The 12,779-nt window shown below is 44.2% G+C and overlaps 1 protein-coding gene across 3 annotated transcripts in view; it reads right to left on the bottom strand.

Annotated features, from left to right (window-relative positions):
- RNF43 (ring finger protein 43) overlaps positions 1–12,779 on the bottom strand; it is a 64,278-nt gene that overhangs the window by 11,383 nt on the left and 40,116 nt on the right. For all 3 annotated transcript variants that reach the window (XM_030295026.1, XM_030295027.1, XM_030295028.1), the window contains one exon: positions 4,543–4,665. In XM_030295026.1, coding sequence (XP_030150886.1) covers positions 4,543–4,665 — 123 coding nt within the window. The remainder of the gene's footprint in view (positions 1–4,542; positions 4,666–12,779) is intronic.

Here is a 12,779-nt window from a genome sequence, read left to right as displayed (position 1 = left end):
TCTAGCAACCAGGACTAGTACACTCTAGGACTCGTACACTACCCTCTGTACCTCTCTGGGCTGTAGGTTTTCCTCTCCAGACACAGTGACAGTCTCTGTAATCTCCTCATCAAAGATTGGCTAAGTACCTACTGTGGCCAGGGCACCAAGCCAGGGAAGGCCAAGCCCTCTAGAACAGCTCATTATCTAGTTGTACATATCCATAATATATCCAAAGACATATCCATAATATAATGCTGATAACATTCCAGAGTACAAATGAATGAAATAGACCAGTAGTTTTCAAACCTTTTTTCACTGCAGAAAGCCCATCCCCCACCACACACACACACACACACACACACACACACACACACAATCTGACGCAAATCTTCAATACACAAAACAGATAAGACTCAGCTGAGTTTGAGGATGGGGGTGGGGTTAAGAAAGAGCCTTGGTTTCCCCCTCCCCACAAAGCACCTCCCTGAAACCTGGCATGGACAGAGACCCTGGCAGTGTGCCAGAAAAGAGGCATCCCTCCTTAATAGGCTAGCTGGGCTGAGCCAGTCAGGAAAGATTCACTAGAAGAGGTGGAATTCATCTGGGCTTGAAAGCAAGGGTAGGAGGAAGTAGAAGGGATACTAACCTTTACTGAGACCCACTCTGCCCAGACTGCTCAGGTTTGAGTCCTGAATTTGCCACCAACTATTAGCTGTTAGACTTTGGGTATGGTACTTAACTGCCGTGTGCCTCCGTTTTCCTTTCTGTAAACTGGGGATTATAATAGGCCCTACTTCACAGGGTTGTTTTGTGGGCTGTATAAGTTAATCCATGCAAAGCTTTATGCTAGTACCCAGCACATAGTAAGTGTCCCCTAAGTATTAGTTATTGTTATATCAGCTATTACTATATGCTTTGGGTATGTGATTTCATTCACTCTTCACAAAAACTCTATAAGACAATTATCCAGTTTTGAGTTGAGGAAACTGAGGCTCAGAGAGACTGAACAACTTGCCTAGGGCCACACAGCTAATCAGACCACTGATCTAGTCCAGGCATGAGGTGATAAGGGCCTGGGTAATCACAAGGATGGCTGTGGAGTTGCTAATAGAGAAACAGAAACCAAGTTGGATGACTGGATAGGGGGAGGGAGTCGGTGGTGGTGACAAGAATGGATGAGTCCAGAAAAATTATGGTGAGGGTTTCAGAGAAGATCAAGAGAGGCAAGAATGAAAGAAAAACCCCAATCTTGTTAAAAGCATAGGATGATGATGCCAGTGATGACAACAGTGGTAATTGCAATCATTTATTCAGTGATTACTATGTGCTTAGCATGGGAGCTTCCATCTGTACTGTCTTATGGAGCTTCCATAAGAGTTTCCATCTGTACTGTCTCATTAAATCCTCATAACTACTTTATGATATAAGTCCCATTATTATTCCCCTTTTACAGATGAGGAAACAGGGGCCCAGAGAGGCGAGCTAAAATGTCTAGTCACACTGAGGAGCAGTGGAGATCGCAGGCTTCAGACCCAGGGCTGTCTGGGTCTCAAGAGCCCCAGCTCTGTTGATGGTGATGACACCACTACTACTGATGGCTATTCCAGAGCTGATTGAGGTTAGCATTTCTCAAACTTTTATCACTAAAACCCACCTTTCCCCTCTGGCTTGTGGGAACCATATGTTTTTTTAACATTTTACCAAACTAACTGAATTCATTATGTACAATTCATTTTCCTATGAGATAACTTGTAACCAAAAGCAGCATACAAATATTTTAGTTAAGCTTGTGGGACTTATGAAACATTGGAAGTAGCTCAAAGACCTCCATTACTACCCTCACAGACCTCCTTTGAGCCAGCAGATCTCAGGTAGGAGCTGCTTGGTCAGGTCAAAGGATGAAACCCAAGGGAAGCCTTGACCTGACCAGTTGGAGAATGTGGGGCTAGAGCCATCCTGTCCCACCGAGGTGGGGGAGAAGCCAGGTATGGAGAAGCTGAGCAGCTAGTGAAGGAGGAGGAAGCATGAGCAGTGACCACAAAGGCTGTGGAAGAAAAACAGGTCCTAGGGCAGCAGCCAAAGTGCCTCTTCTAAACCCCTAATGGCTTTTTGTTCCTTTGTGCATTTTGGCTCAGGCACTATTTGGTAGCTGACAGACATCATTTTCATCCTCACAACGACCACTGGGGTAGAAAATAAAAGTCCCATTTTATGGTGGTGGCCCAATAAGGTTAAAAAGAGCACCGACCACACGTTCCTTGTTTCCTAGTGTCTGTGCACAGGACTTATTCCTCCCACAGCACTGTGATCCTCCAGGGGGCGAGAAGAAAACCTCCTACGTGGACAATGTCCTGCCACGTTGCCCAGTGTTCACATGTGTGTGAAATGCATACACTGTTTTAGAAGAACAGCAGAGCATCTCTGAGCCCTTCCTCTCCCATCTTTCTCTCCTCTCCCACCTCTGTATCTCACACACTCACACTCACTCACACACACACATACACACTCACACCCACTCACACACACTCCACACTCACATTCATACCACGTAACACTAGGCACTCATCTACCAAATGAGCAAATGAATGACATTTGCCCATATTCTGTAAAGCAAGGGAAGTGAAATAGCCCAAAGCAGGGTACCTTCAACCTAACAAAATTCTGCTGCCATCAAGGACCTGCCCAGTCTTACACAGAGACAACACTCTCCAGATCCTCCACGTGTGCTGGCCCCGACCGCCCACCTCCTCCGTAGCCCTCTTCTGCATCAGCGTGGCCTGGGCTGGGAGAATATCTCCACCCACCTGTGGGTGCCACAATCAGAACCCCGCCCACATCTTTCCCTCTCCAGGGGACCAGGTAAGAGCCCAGGCTGTTTCCTTGAGACTCATGGCTCAGGAAATAGCCCTCAGTAGGATCTGGAAACCAGGGAGAGTCTGGGCCTGAGTACAATCAGCGGGCACACTGGTTGGGACTGTCACCATCCTCTTTCCCCACACCGGGGAGCTGGACCCCTTCCACCAAATCCACCTGACTGTGCCACACAGAATCTAACTATGCTCTGGCTTATGCCACCAGGAGAATCTTTTCTCTTGCTTTCAGTGTTTCTAGCCAAAATGGGAGGCAACAGAGCAGAGAGATTAAAAGCCCAGGTTTGAGAACTAGACAAGGCTCAGTTCAAATCACAGCTCCACCCCTTCCCAGCTGGGTCACCCTGGCAAGTTAAGTTTTTTTTTTCTTTTTCTTTTTTAGTTTATTTATTTACTTTTTAGTAATGTCTACACCCAATGTGGGACTCGAAATCACAACCCTGAGATCAAGAGTCACATGCTCCTCTGGGACACCTGGGTGGCTCAGTCGGTTAAGTTGGTTAAGTCCAACTTCAGCTCAGGTCATGATCTCAGAGTTCGTGAGTTTGAGCCCTGCATCAGGCTCTGTGCTGACAGCTCAGAGCCTGGAGCCTACCTCAGATTCTGTGTCTCCCTCTCTCTCTGCCCCTCCCTGGCTTGCACTCTTTCTCTCTCTCTCTTAAAAATAAATTTTAAAAAACATTAAAAAAAAAGTCACATGCTCCTCTAACTGAGCCAGCCATGTGCCCCAGTTACTTAAGTTTTCTGACCCTCACTTGCTTCACATGTCAAATAGAGAATAAAATGTCTAGCTTTCCTGATTGTCATGCAAAATAAAGGGGATAATGTATAAAGAATCTGTCCCATGTGGCACATGGTCAGCACACAGACAACAGTAACTAACATTAGAGCAGAACAAATACAAATGTTCACAGGACCTTAGAGGTAGCAGGCCAGTGAGGAGCATGGCAAACCAGACAGTCCATGATGGTGGAAACCTGGCAACTGCCACCAGCTCCAGCCAATGATGCCCTCTGGAAATGTGGAGCCACCGGTTTGCAATCTTAGAGGAAGAATGTGAACTTTTTTTTAATGTTTATTTATTTGATTTGAGAGAGAGAAGGAGAGAGAGCATGTGTGCGCTCGTGAGCAAGGGAGGGGCAGAAATAGTGGGAGAGAGACAATCCCAAGCAGGCTCCTCACTCTCGGTGCAGAGCCCAACATGGGGCTCAATCTCATGAGCCCTGAGATCATGATCTGAGCCAAAATCAAGAATCTGGTGTTTAACCTACTGAGCTGCCCAGGCGCCCCAAGAATGTGAACTTTTTAAGGAAACATGGCTTCTGTTTCTGCTATTCTTGCATATGCTCAGTCAATGTTTCTGAAAGATGGAAAAGCCCTTCAACTGACCGTCTCTTTGCCCTGATGCTGGTTAGGGGAAGGGGTTTAAGAATTTCCAGGTGATGGGGGAGGATATGGGGTGGGGCACCTGCCTTAGATGACAGTCAGAGGTTCTGCTGGTGGATGATAGTTGGTGGGGAAAGGATGGAGGCCTGAATTTCCACCCCTCTCAAACCAGTCATGAATGAGGAAAACCAGAGCAAATTGGACACATCTCTCTTAGGTGAGAAGGGGACAGAGAACAAAGGGCCCTCTCACAGCCTGGAGCTGGGTGAAGTTCAGAGTGTGTGGAGGTCAAGTGTGAACCTACCTTGCTGGCCAGTGACAGGCAGGGGCGCGGGGCCCGTTGGGGACTCTCCAGCTTGACAATGCTGATGAATCCAGGCTCCAGATTGTCGTCATCGCTGGCATTGCACAGGTACAGGGGGTGGGACTGCAGAGAGAGGGAGAGAGAGAGGTTAGGGAGGCTCTAGGGAGCAGGAGTAAGCTGTGGGAGCCAAGCACTTCCCCACTGTTCCAGGCAGGGACCAGGCAGGTCTCCTAGTGCTATGAAACAATCAGCCTTCTTATTTTTTTCTTTTTCTTTCTCTTTTCTTTCTTTCTTTCTTTTCTTTCTTTCTTATTCTTTCTTTCTTCTTTCCTTCTTTCCTTTTTCTTTTCTTTCTTTCTTCTTTCTTTTTCTTTTCTCTTTCTTTCTTTCTTTCTTTCCTTTTTCTTTTTCTCCCTTATCTTTCTTCTTTCTTTCTTTCTTTCTTTCTTTCTTTAATTCTTTCATTTTAATTTGCATCCAAGTTAGTTAGCATATAGTGCAATAATGATTTCAGGAGTAGAATCCAGTGATTCATCCCCTACATATAACTCCCAGCGCTCATCCCAAGTGTCCTCCTTAATGGGCCTTCTTACTAAATTGCCTCAGAGGAAGCTAGTAAGCATCAGTTGTCATTTCAGGGCCACCAGGGCCAAGGATACATGGAGGTGGGGTGTAGGTAGGCACGAGGGGTGCCCAAAAGGGGGAACCTCAATGAAGAGCCTGCTGCAAATCTGCCCCAACAACCCTCAAACTGCCACAGACTCTCTCACCTCCTACTTCTTTCACCTGCTCTAAAACCCCAGGCTAAGAGCCCATATCAGTGCCTTCAGAATCTTGCCTTCCCTCCATGCTCTCCCAGGGCAGTGCTGGGTGCTGCCGGGTGCCTCCTGCCTCCTTGGGATGCCCGCTGACATCCCCATCTTTCCTGTGGCTTGGGTCTACTCACTCTGTGTTTCCCTGATCTTCTCAACATCTCCCTTTGCCCCTGCCCTGGGCCCATCCTGAGATGAAGCAGGGAGATATCCCCACTATCTGGGGATAAGCCTTGGCTAAGAGCCTTGAACATCACACTTCCTAGGAGCTCATCCTTTCCCCGGGAGCAGTGGAGGTGAGCCAGCACATGTTCTGAGGGTGTGGCAGGGTCAGTCCAAGACCCTGTGCCCTTAGCCTAGCTGGTGCAGAGCAATGGCTCAGGGGGAACTGGGCCCAAAGTGTGGTAACAGACCAGAGAATCCCCCATCAGAGGACAAGAATGTCCTTCTATATACTCGCTTGTCACTCAAAATGATTCGAATACCCACTTGAAACTAATCTTCCCATAGTGCTATGAGAAAAAAAGTACTTATCTGGCCCTAGATAATCCTATGGGCCGGAGGTTCCTATGTGGTGGAAACCCAGTGTATCCTGCAAACAAGGGGATTTTCTATGAGGGAGGTGCCCATACTTCTTCTCCACTGCCGCTGAAGTCTAAAGGACTTCCAGAAAGAACCATCAGATGAACCAGAGAGCATTTTGAATTCATGAAGATGTTGGTGCTGATGATGGATTTAAAAAGCACAGTCACTTTTTGGGGGTGCCTCATTTGGTGGAGAGTGTGTGACTCTTGATCTCGGGGTTGTGAGTTCGAGGCCCACATTGGGTGTGGGATTACTTAAAAATAAAATCTTTAAAAATATACAAATAGGGGCGCCTGGGTGGCACAGTCGGTTAAGCGTCTGACTTCAGCCAGGTCACGATCTCGTGGTCCGTGAGTTCGAGCCCCGCGTCAGGCTCTGGGCTGATGGCTCAGAGCCTGGAGCCTGTTTCTGATTCTGTGTCTCCCTCTCTCTCTGCCCCTCCCCTGTTCATGCTCTGTCTCTCTCTGTCCCAAAAATAAATAAACGTTGAAAAAAAAATTTAAAAATATACAAATAAATAAAAGCACAGTCACTTTTTGAAAGCATTTCCATGCTATTTCTTCTCACCATGTCACTGCAGTCCCTTGAACATAAGTAGGTTCTCAAAAACAAGCACCACCCTGCTTTGAATTCTATCCTTGTGAATACAAATCTTTGGGCAGGGGGAGTTGAAATGAGAGGGAGTTCCATTCTTGCTCCCAGAATTTAAGGAGAATTACTCTGGTAGTCGTCAAAGTTTAGTGTGGAAGAAATGCTATGTGCACCCCAACACCCCTCAGAAAAGGGTCAGGGCCCAGATTAGGGGTTGTTCTCACTTCACTGAAGCTGTAGCTCCTGTCTCAACAAGTTCCATTAGTCTGTCCATCTGCCCATTTGCCCAACCATGCATCCATTCATTTCTTCATTCTTCATTTCTTCAACATTCAAACATGCCCAACCATGCAAATTCAACCATTTGCCCAACCATGCATCCATTCATTTCTTCAACAAGGAGGGCCTCCTTGTTGCCATGCACTGTACAATGAGTTGGGGAGTCAACAATAAATAAGATAGGCTCTTTGCCTTAACGAAGCTCAGAAGACAACTGTACAAACACATTGTATTGTGATGTTGTGATGCTGTGGGAGGGCTCAAGGAGAGGGGACTAAGTATCCCATGTAGGAGAGCAGAGTGACTTTAGTGAGTCCTTGGGTACTGAGTAGATATGTGTTCACCCACTGGATCTGCAGGAAGGGGGAAGGTACATTCCTGGCAGAGGAAGCAGCCTGTGCCCAGGCATGGAGGCACAGGCAGGGGGCAAGGAGGGGCTGCAGGCATTTAGGTCTGGTGTGGAGGGGAAGGCAGGAGATGAGGCCAGAAAGGTTGGCAAGCACCAAACCAAGGAGGAAATACTGCAGATTTGCGTTTGAGAAAGGTCTCCCTGGTGATGAGAGAAGACTGTCTAGAGTGGTAAGGAGTCAGAAGTCAGCTGTTCCAATAGAACAAAAGATGTGAGATCTTCAGTAACTACAAATCGTAGCCATGGGACTCTATTGCTTTGCTTGCTCCCCTACCACTACCCACGGTCCAGCTTTCTCCAGATAATTCCAACGTGCCTCTCACTGATTGGAGTGTCAAGTGAGGGGGGAAGTCACTTCAGAGAAGAGTTGTCTTCTTTTTTTTAACTTTTCTTTTCCTTATTCTTTTTTTTTTAAATTGAGAGAGAGGGAGAGCACACGTGAGCTGGTGAGAGGGGCAGATGGAGAGGGAGAGAGAACCTTAAGCAGCCTCCATGCTCAGCATGGACCCCAATATGGGGCTCCATCCATAGCCCTGGGATTCTGACCTGAGCTGAAATCAAGAGTCGGATGCTCAACTGACTGAGCCACTCAGGAGCCCCAAGAGTTGTCTTTACAGAAAGATTTGCAAATATTTAACCACCACTCTGCCCCCAGGCCCTCGCAGGGGGAACCAGCATATACAAGCAGTGCTATATTGTAGGATGCCTCTGAGGTGATGCAGAAGAAAAAACTTGGTGTCAGAGTCACCAGACTTCCCTGATCCTGAAGGGACTATAGAAGAGGGAGGGGGAGGAAATTAACCATTAGTAAACACCTCTTGCCTGCCAGGCCCTCTAGATGTTATCTCACTATGAGGTAGGTGTGATCATTCCCATTTAAAGAAGAGAAAGAGGCTTAAGGCACAGGGAAGTTAAGGTCACACAAGATTAGAACCCAGCTCTATCTGACTCCAGCCTCTGGAGTCCTGTAACTCAAAATGAACCCAGAGTCAACCCTCCATTGTCCAAGCTAATGGGGATGATGATAATGCTAGTTTACATTTATTGAGTAAATACAGTGGGCCAGTGATGGGTCTAAGCACTTTTGTGTATTAACTCTTTCCATTCTCGTAACAACGCTATGTTAAGGTAGAAACTACTATTGTCTCCATTTTAAAGATGAAGAAACTGAGGCATTAAGCGGTTAAGTAACTGACAAGATAGAAGTAAAACTTTCACTATTTGCATATGATATGATACTACATATAAAAAACCCAAAAGACTCCACCAAAAAAGTGCTAGAACTGGTACACAAATTCAGTAAAGTCGTAGGATACAAAATCAATGTATGGAAATCTATTGTATTTCTATACACCAGTAATGAAGCAGCAGAAAGAAAAATTAAGAAATCAATCTCATTTACAATTGTGCCAAAAATAATAAGATACCGAAGAATAAACCTAACCAAAGAAGACAAAGATCTGTACTCTGAAAACGACAAAATCCTGATGAAGGACATTGAAGACAACACAAAGAAATGGAAAGACATTCCATGGTCATAGATTGGAAGAGTAAGTATTATTAAAATGTCTATACTATCCAAAGCAATCTATACATTTAATGCAATCTCTATCAAAGTATCAACAGCATTCTTCACAGAACTAGGACAAACAATCCTAAAATTTGTATGGAAGACCCCGAATACACAAAGCAACCTTGAAAAAGAAAAACAAAGCTGGAAGCATCACAATTCCAGACCTCGAGCTACATTACAAAGCTGTAGTCATCAAGACAGTATGGTACTGGCACAGACTCTCTCTCTCTCTCTCTCTCTCTCTCTCTCTCTCTCTCACACACACACACACACACACACACACACACAAATACACATAAATCAATGGAACAGAATAGAAACCCCAGAAATAAACCCACAATTATATGGTCAGTTCATCTTTGACAAAGCAGGAAAGAATATCCAGCGGGAAAAAGAATGTTTCTCCAACAAATGGTGTTGGAAAAACTGGACAGCGACATGCAGAAGAATGAAATTGGACCCCACTTTCTTACACCATATATAAAAATAAATTCAAAATGGATTACAGATCTAAATGTAAGACCTGAAATTATAAAAATCCTAGAAGAGAGCACAGGCAGCAACTTCTTTCTAGACAGATCTCTGAGGCAAGAGAAACAAAAGCAAAAATAAACTATTGGGACTACATCAAAATAAAAAGCTTCTGCACAGTGAAGGAAACAATCAATGAAACTAAATGGCAATCTAGCAGAATGGGAGTAGATATTTGCAAACAACATATCCAGTAAAGGGTTAGTATCTAAAATATATAAAGAATTTATATAACTCAACACACCCCAAAAAAGTGAACAATCTAATTTTTAAAAATGGACAGAAGATACAAATGGACATTTTTCCAAATAAGACATACAGATGGACAAGAGATACATGAAAAAATGCTCATCATCACTTACCATCAGGAAAATTCAAATCAAAACTACAATGAGAAATCACCTCATACCTGTCAGAATGGCTGAAATCAACAACACAAGAAACAAAAGGTGTTGGCGAGGATGCAGAGAAAGGGGAACACTCTTACACTGTTACTGGGAATGCAAACTGGTGCAGCCTCTCTGGAAAACAGTATGGGAGTTCCTCAAAAAGTTAAGAATAGAACTATCCAACAATCTAGCAATTGCACTACTAGGTATTTACCCAAAGAATACAAAAATACTAATTCAAAGGGATCCATGCACCCTGATGCTTATAGCAGCATTATCTACAATAGCCAAATTATGGAAACAGCCCAAGTGTCCATTAATTGATGAATGGATAAAGAAGCTGTGGTGTGTGTGTGTGTGTGTGTGTGTGTGTATACATATATGTGTGTATATATATATATATATATATATATATGTATATATACATACAATGGAATATTATTCAGCCATAAAAAAGAATGAAATCTTGCCATTCACAATGAAATGGATAGAGCTAGAGAGTATTATGCTAAGTGAAATAATTCAGTCAGAGAAAGACAAATACCATATGATTTCACCCATGTGGAATTTAAGAAACAAAACAAATGAGCAAAGGGAGGAAAAAAGAGAGAGAGGCAAACTGAGAAATAAATTCTATAGTTTAACCATAGAGAATAAACCGGTAACCAGAGGGGAGGTGGTTGGGGGGATGGGTTAAATAGGTGATGGGGATTAAGAAATGCACTTATCAGGTGTGTATGGAAGTGTTGAATCACTATATTGTACACCTGAAACTAATATTACATTATATGTTAACTAACTAGAATTTAAATAAAAACTTTAAAAAAAAAAGGGTAACAGGTCCAGAATTACACAGCTGAGATCAGAAGAAATGGAAGAAGCAGGATAAAGTAAAAATAAATAATAATAATAATAATAATAATAATAATAAACTAAGAATATTTCCCATTTTACTTTGAAAACACGATGCCTCCCCCAACTCATGACCAAGAAAACTTACTATCTTAATTTTACATTCCTAAACAAATCCCTGAAATATTGGATTCTGTCCTAGGCCCTCGTCTCTTTTTACCCTCCATGCACCCCCTACATGACTCCAACCAGTGAATAGCTTTGGTTTCCATACAGAGGTCATTGATTACACATGTGCAGCCCAGACCTCTCATGAGTTCCAGACCTTTATGCCCGACAGGTAGGGCTTGGACATTTCTGCACGAAGAACTTTATACTGTTTTTTCCTTTAATGTTTATTTTTGAGAGAGAGAGAGAGAGAGAGAGAGAGAGAGTCAGAGCGTGAGCAGGGAGGGGACAGAGAGACAGAGAAACACAGAATCCAAAGCAGGCTCCAGGCTCTGAGCTGTCAGCACAGAGCCTGACACGGGGCTCGAACTCACGAACCGCGAGATCATGACCTGAGTTGAAGTCAAACGCTCAACCGACTGAGCCACTCAGGCACATGAAGAGCTTTAAATGAGACATCTCAAACTCAGCATGTTCAAAATTGAACTAATCATTTTATCCCTCAAAACTACTCCTCCAGTGTTCCCTATTTTAGGGAATCGCTATCTACCTACTCCCCAAAACAGATGTTTTCCACCTAGCCTCCTCCGTTTCCTTCACCCCTACCCCCACCAGCAACAGCCACCAATCACCAGCTTCTAACAATTCTATCTCCTAAACATGTCTCTTATTTGTCCTCTTTCCTCCGTTTCCACTCTGGCTACTCTAATATAGGCCACCATCATTGCCGTTCCAATTTACTGGGAACACAGTTATTCCAAATAACTGGGGGCAGTTCACCCCTCTCAGTTCTACACATTGAAGCCAGAGTGATCTACAATGCTAACTTGAGTGCGTCACTCTTCCACATTAAGCTCTTAAAAAGCTTCTTATAGCTCTTGGAATAAAGTCTGTATTTATAAAGACAGCTTAAAAGGCTCTGCCTGCTCTGGGCTCATGCCTATACACCTTGCCCCATGGCTTCCCATTCCCTTCCCATACTTCTTCTCCCCCCTTGAAACCCATGGTCCAGAAATAACGTGTTTCATGTCTCCAAACACTTCTGGCATTTGCTGCTCTGTCAGGATAGGTCAGAGGCCCCTGCTCTGGGCTCTCTTAGCACCCTGTATTCCCCCATCACGACTTATGCAGTGGTATTTCAGTTGTTTGCTTACTTCCCTCTCTTCCCAGGCTATATATAACTCACCTCCACCGCCCCTTCAGTGCCTGCCACACAGTAGGTATCCGGATCAATATTTTTTTTATTAAATATCGACGGTCTACAACCAGATAGCTGACAGTTAACTCTAAAGGCAACACAATGCACACCAAAATTCTGGTAACAATGGCTTTGAGAGAGGATTTAGCGAGGAGATAGTGAAGAGAGACTTTGGTGGTTTGCTTTGAACATTTCAATCATAGAATGATATATTGAGATATTAATTTGAGTTTTGCTTTTTTGCTGTTGTGGAAGAACAGAAAAGAATGAGAGCTATTTATATTTTGTATCTTTTCTCTCCTGCCACTCCAAGAAGAGAGCCTCTCCTATTTCCCTGCCTCAGGGGCATTTACCCAAAACAAGTGATGCTAAAGACCTATCTTCCTGGCTTTTGTGAAAGATTGAATTCCTTGAGGAAAATGTGAGTGTCCCGAAGACAGAAAGGAGTGTGTATGGGGGATAGGGCAGGGGCCATTAGAGTCCCTGGAATCCTAGGGGAATGGGGGGAGGAATCTGGGGATATGCCAAGATGTGGGAATCTCCAGACTGTGCCCCAGAAGGAGTAGACCCCAGAAGCCTGGACCCTGGTGAAGATGATGTGCCTACATGGATTTCAAGGGAACACTTGGGCTTGAACAATGAGCGTATTTGTAGTGACCAGTGTCGACAAATATCAGAGGGGTGTCTTAGATATTTCTGTTTTGGCTGCTCTGTGAGGGGAAGCTCTCAAGAAAACCTATTTCTTGTATAGTTGTATTGTGGTATGAATACCATACTCACTGCACTTTTGTATGGTTGGACTCTTTTACAGTAAGACTTTTCAAGTATGCTCAGATTAGAAACAAAACCA

This window comes from Lynx canadensis, chromosome E1, assembly GCF_007474595.2.
Source record: "Lynx canadensis isolate LIC74 chromosome E1, mLynCan4.pri.v2, whole genome shotgun sequence".
Taxonomy (NCBI): domain Eukaryota; kingdom Metazoa; phylum Chordata; class Mammalia; order Carnivora; family Felidae; genus Lynx; species Lynx canadensis.
Note: the sequence above shows the minus strand (reverse complement) of the source record. Positions and strands in the feature narration are given on the sequence as shown.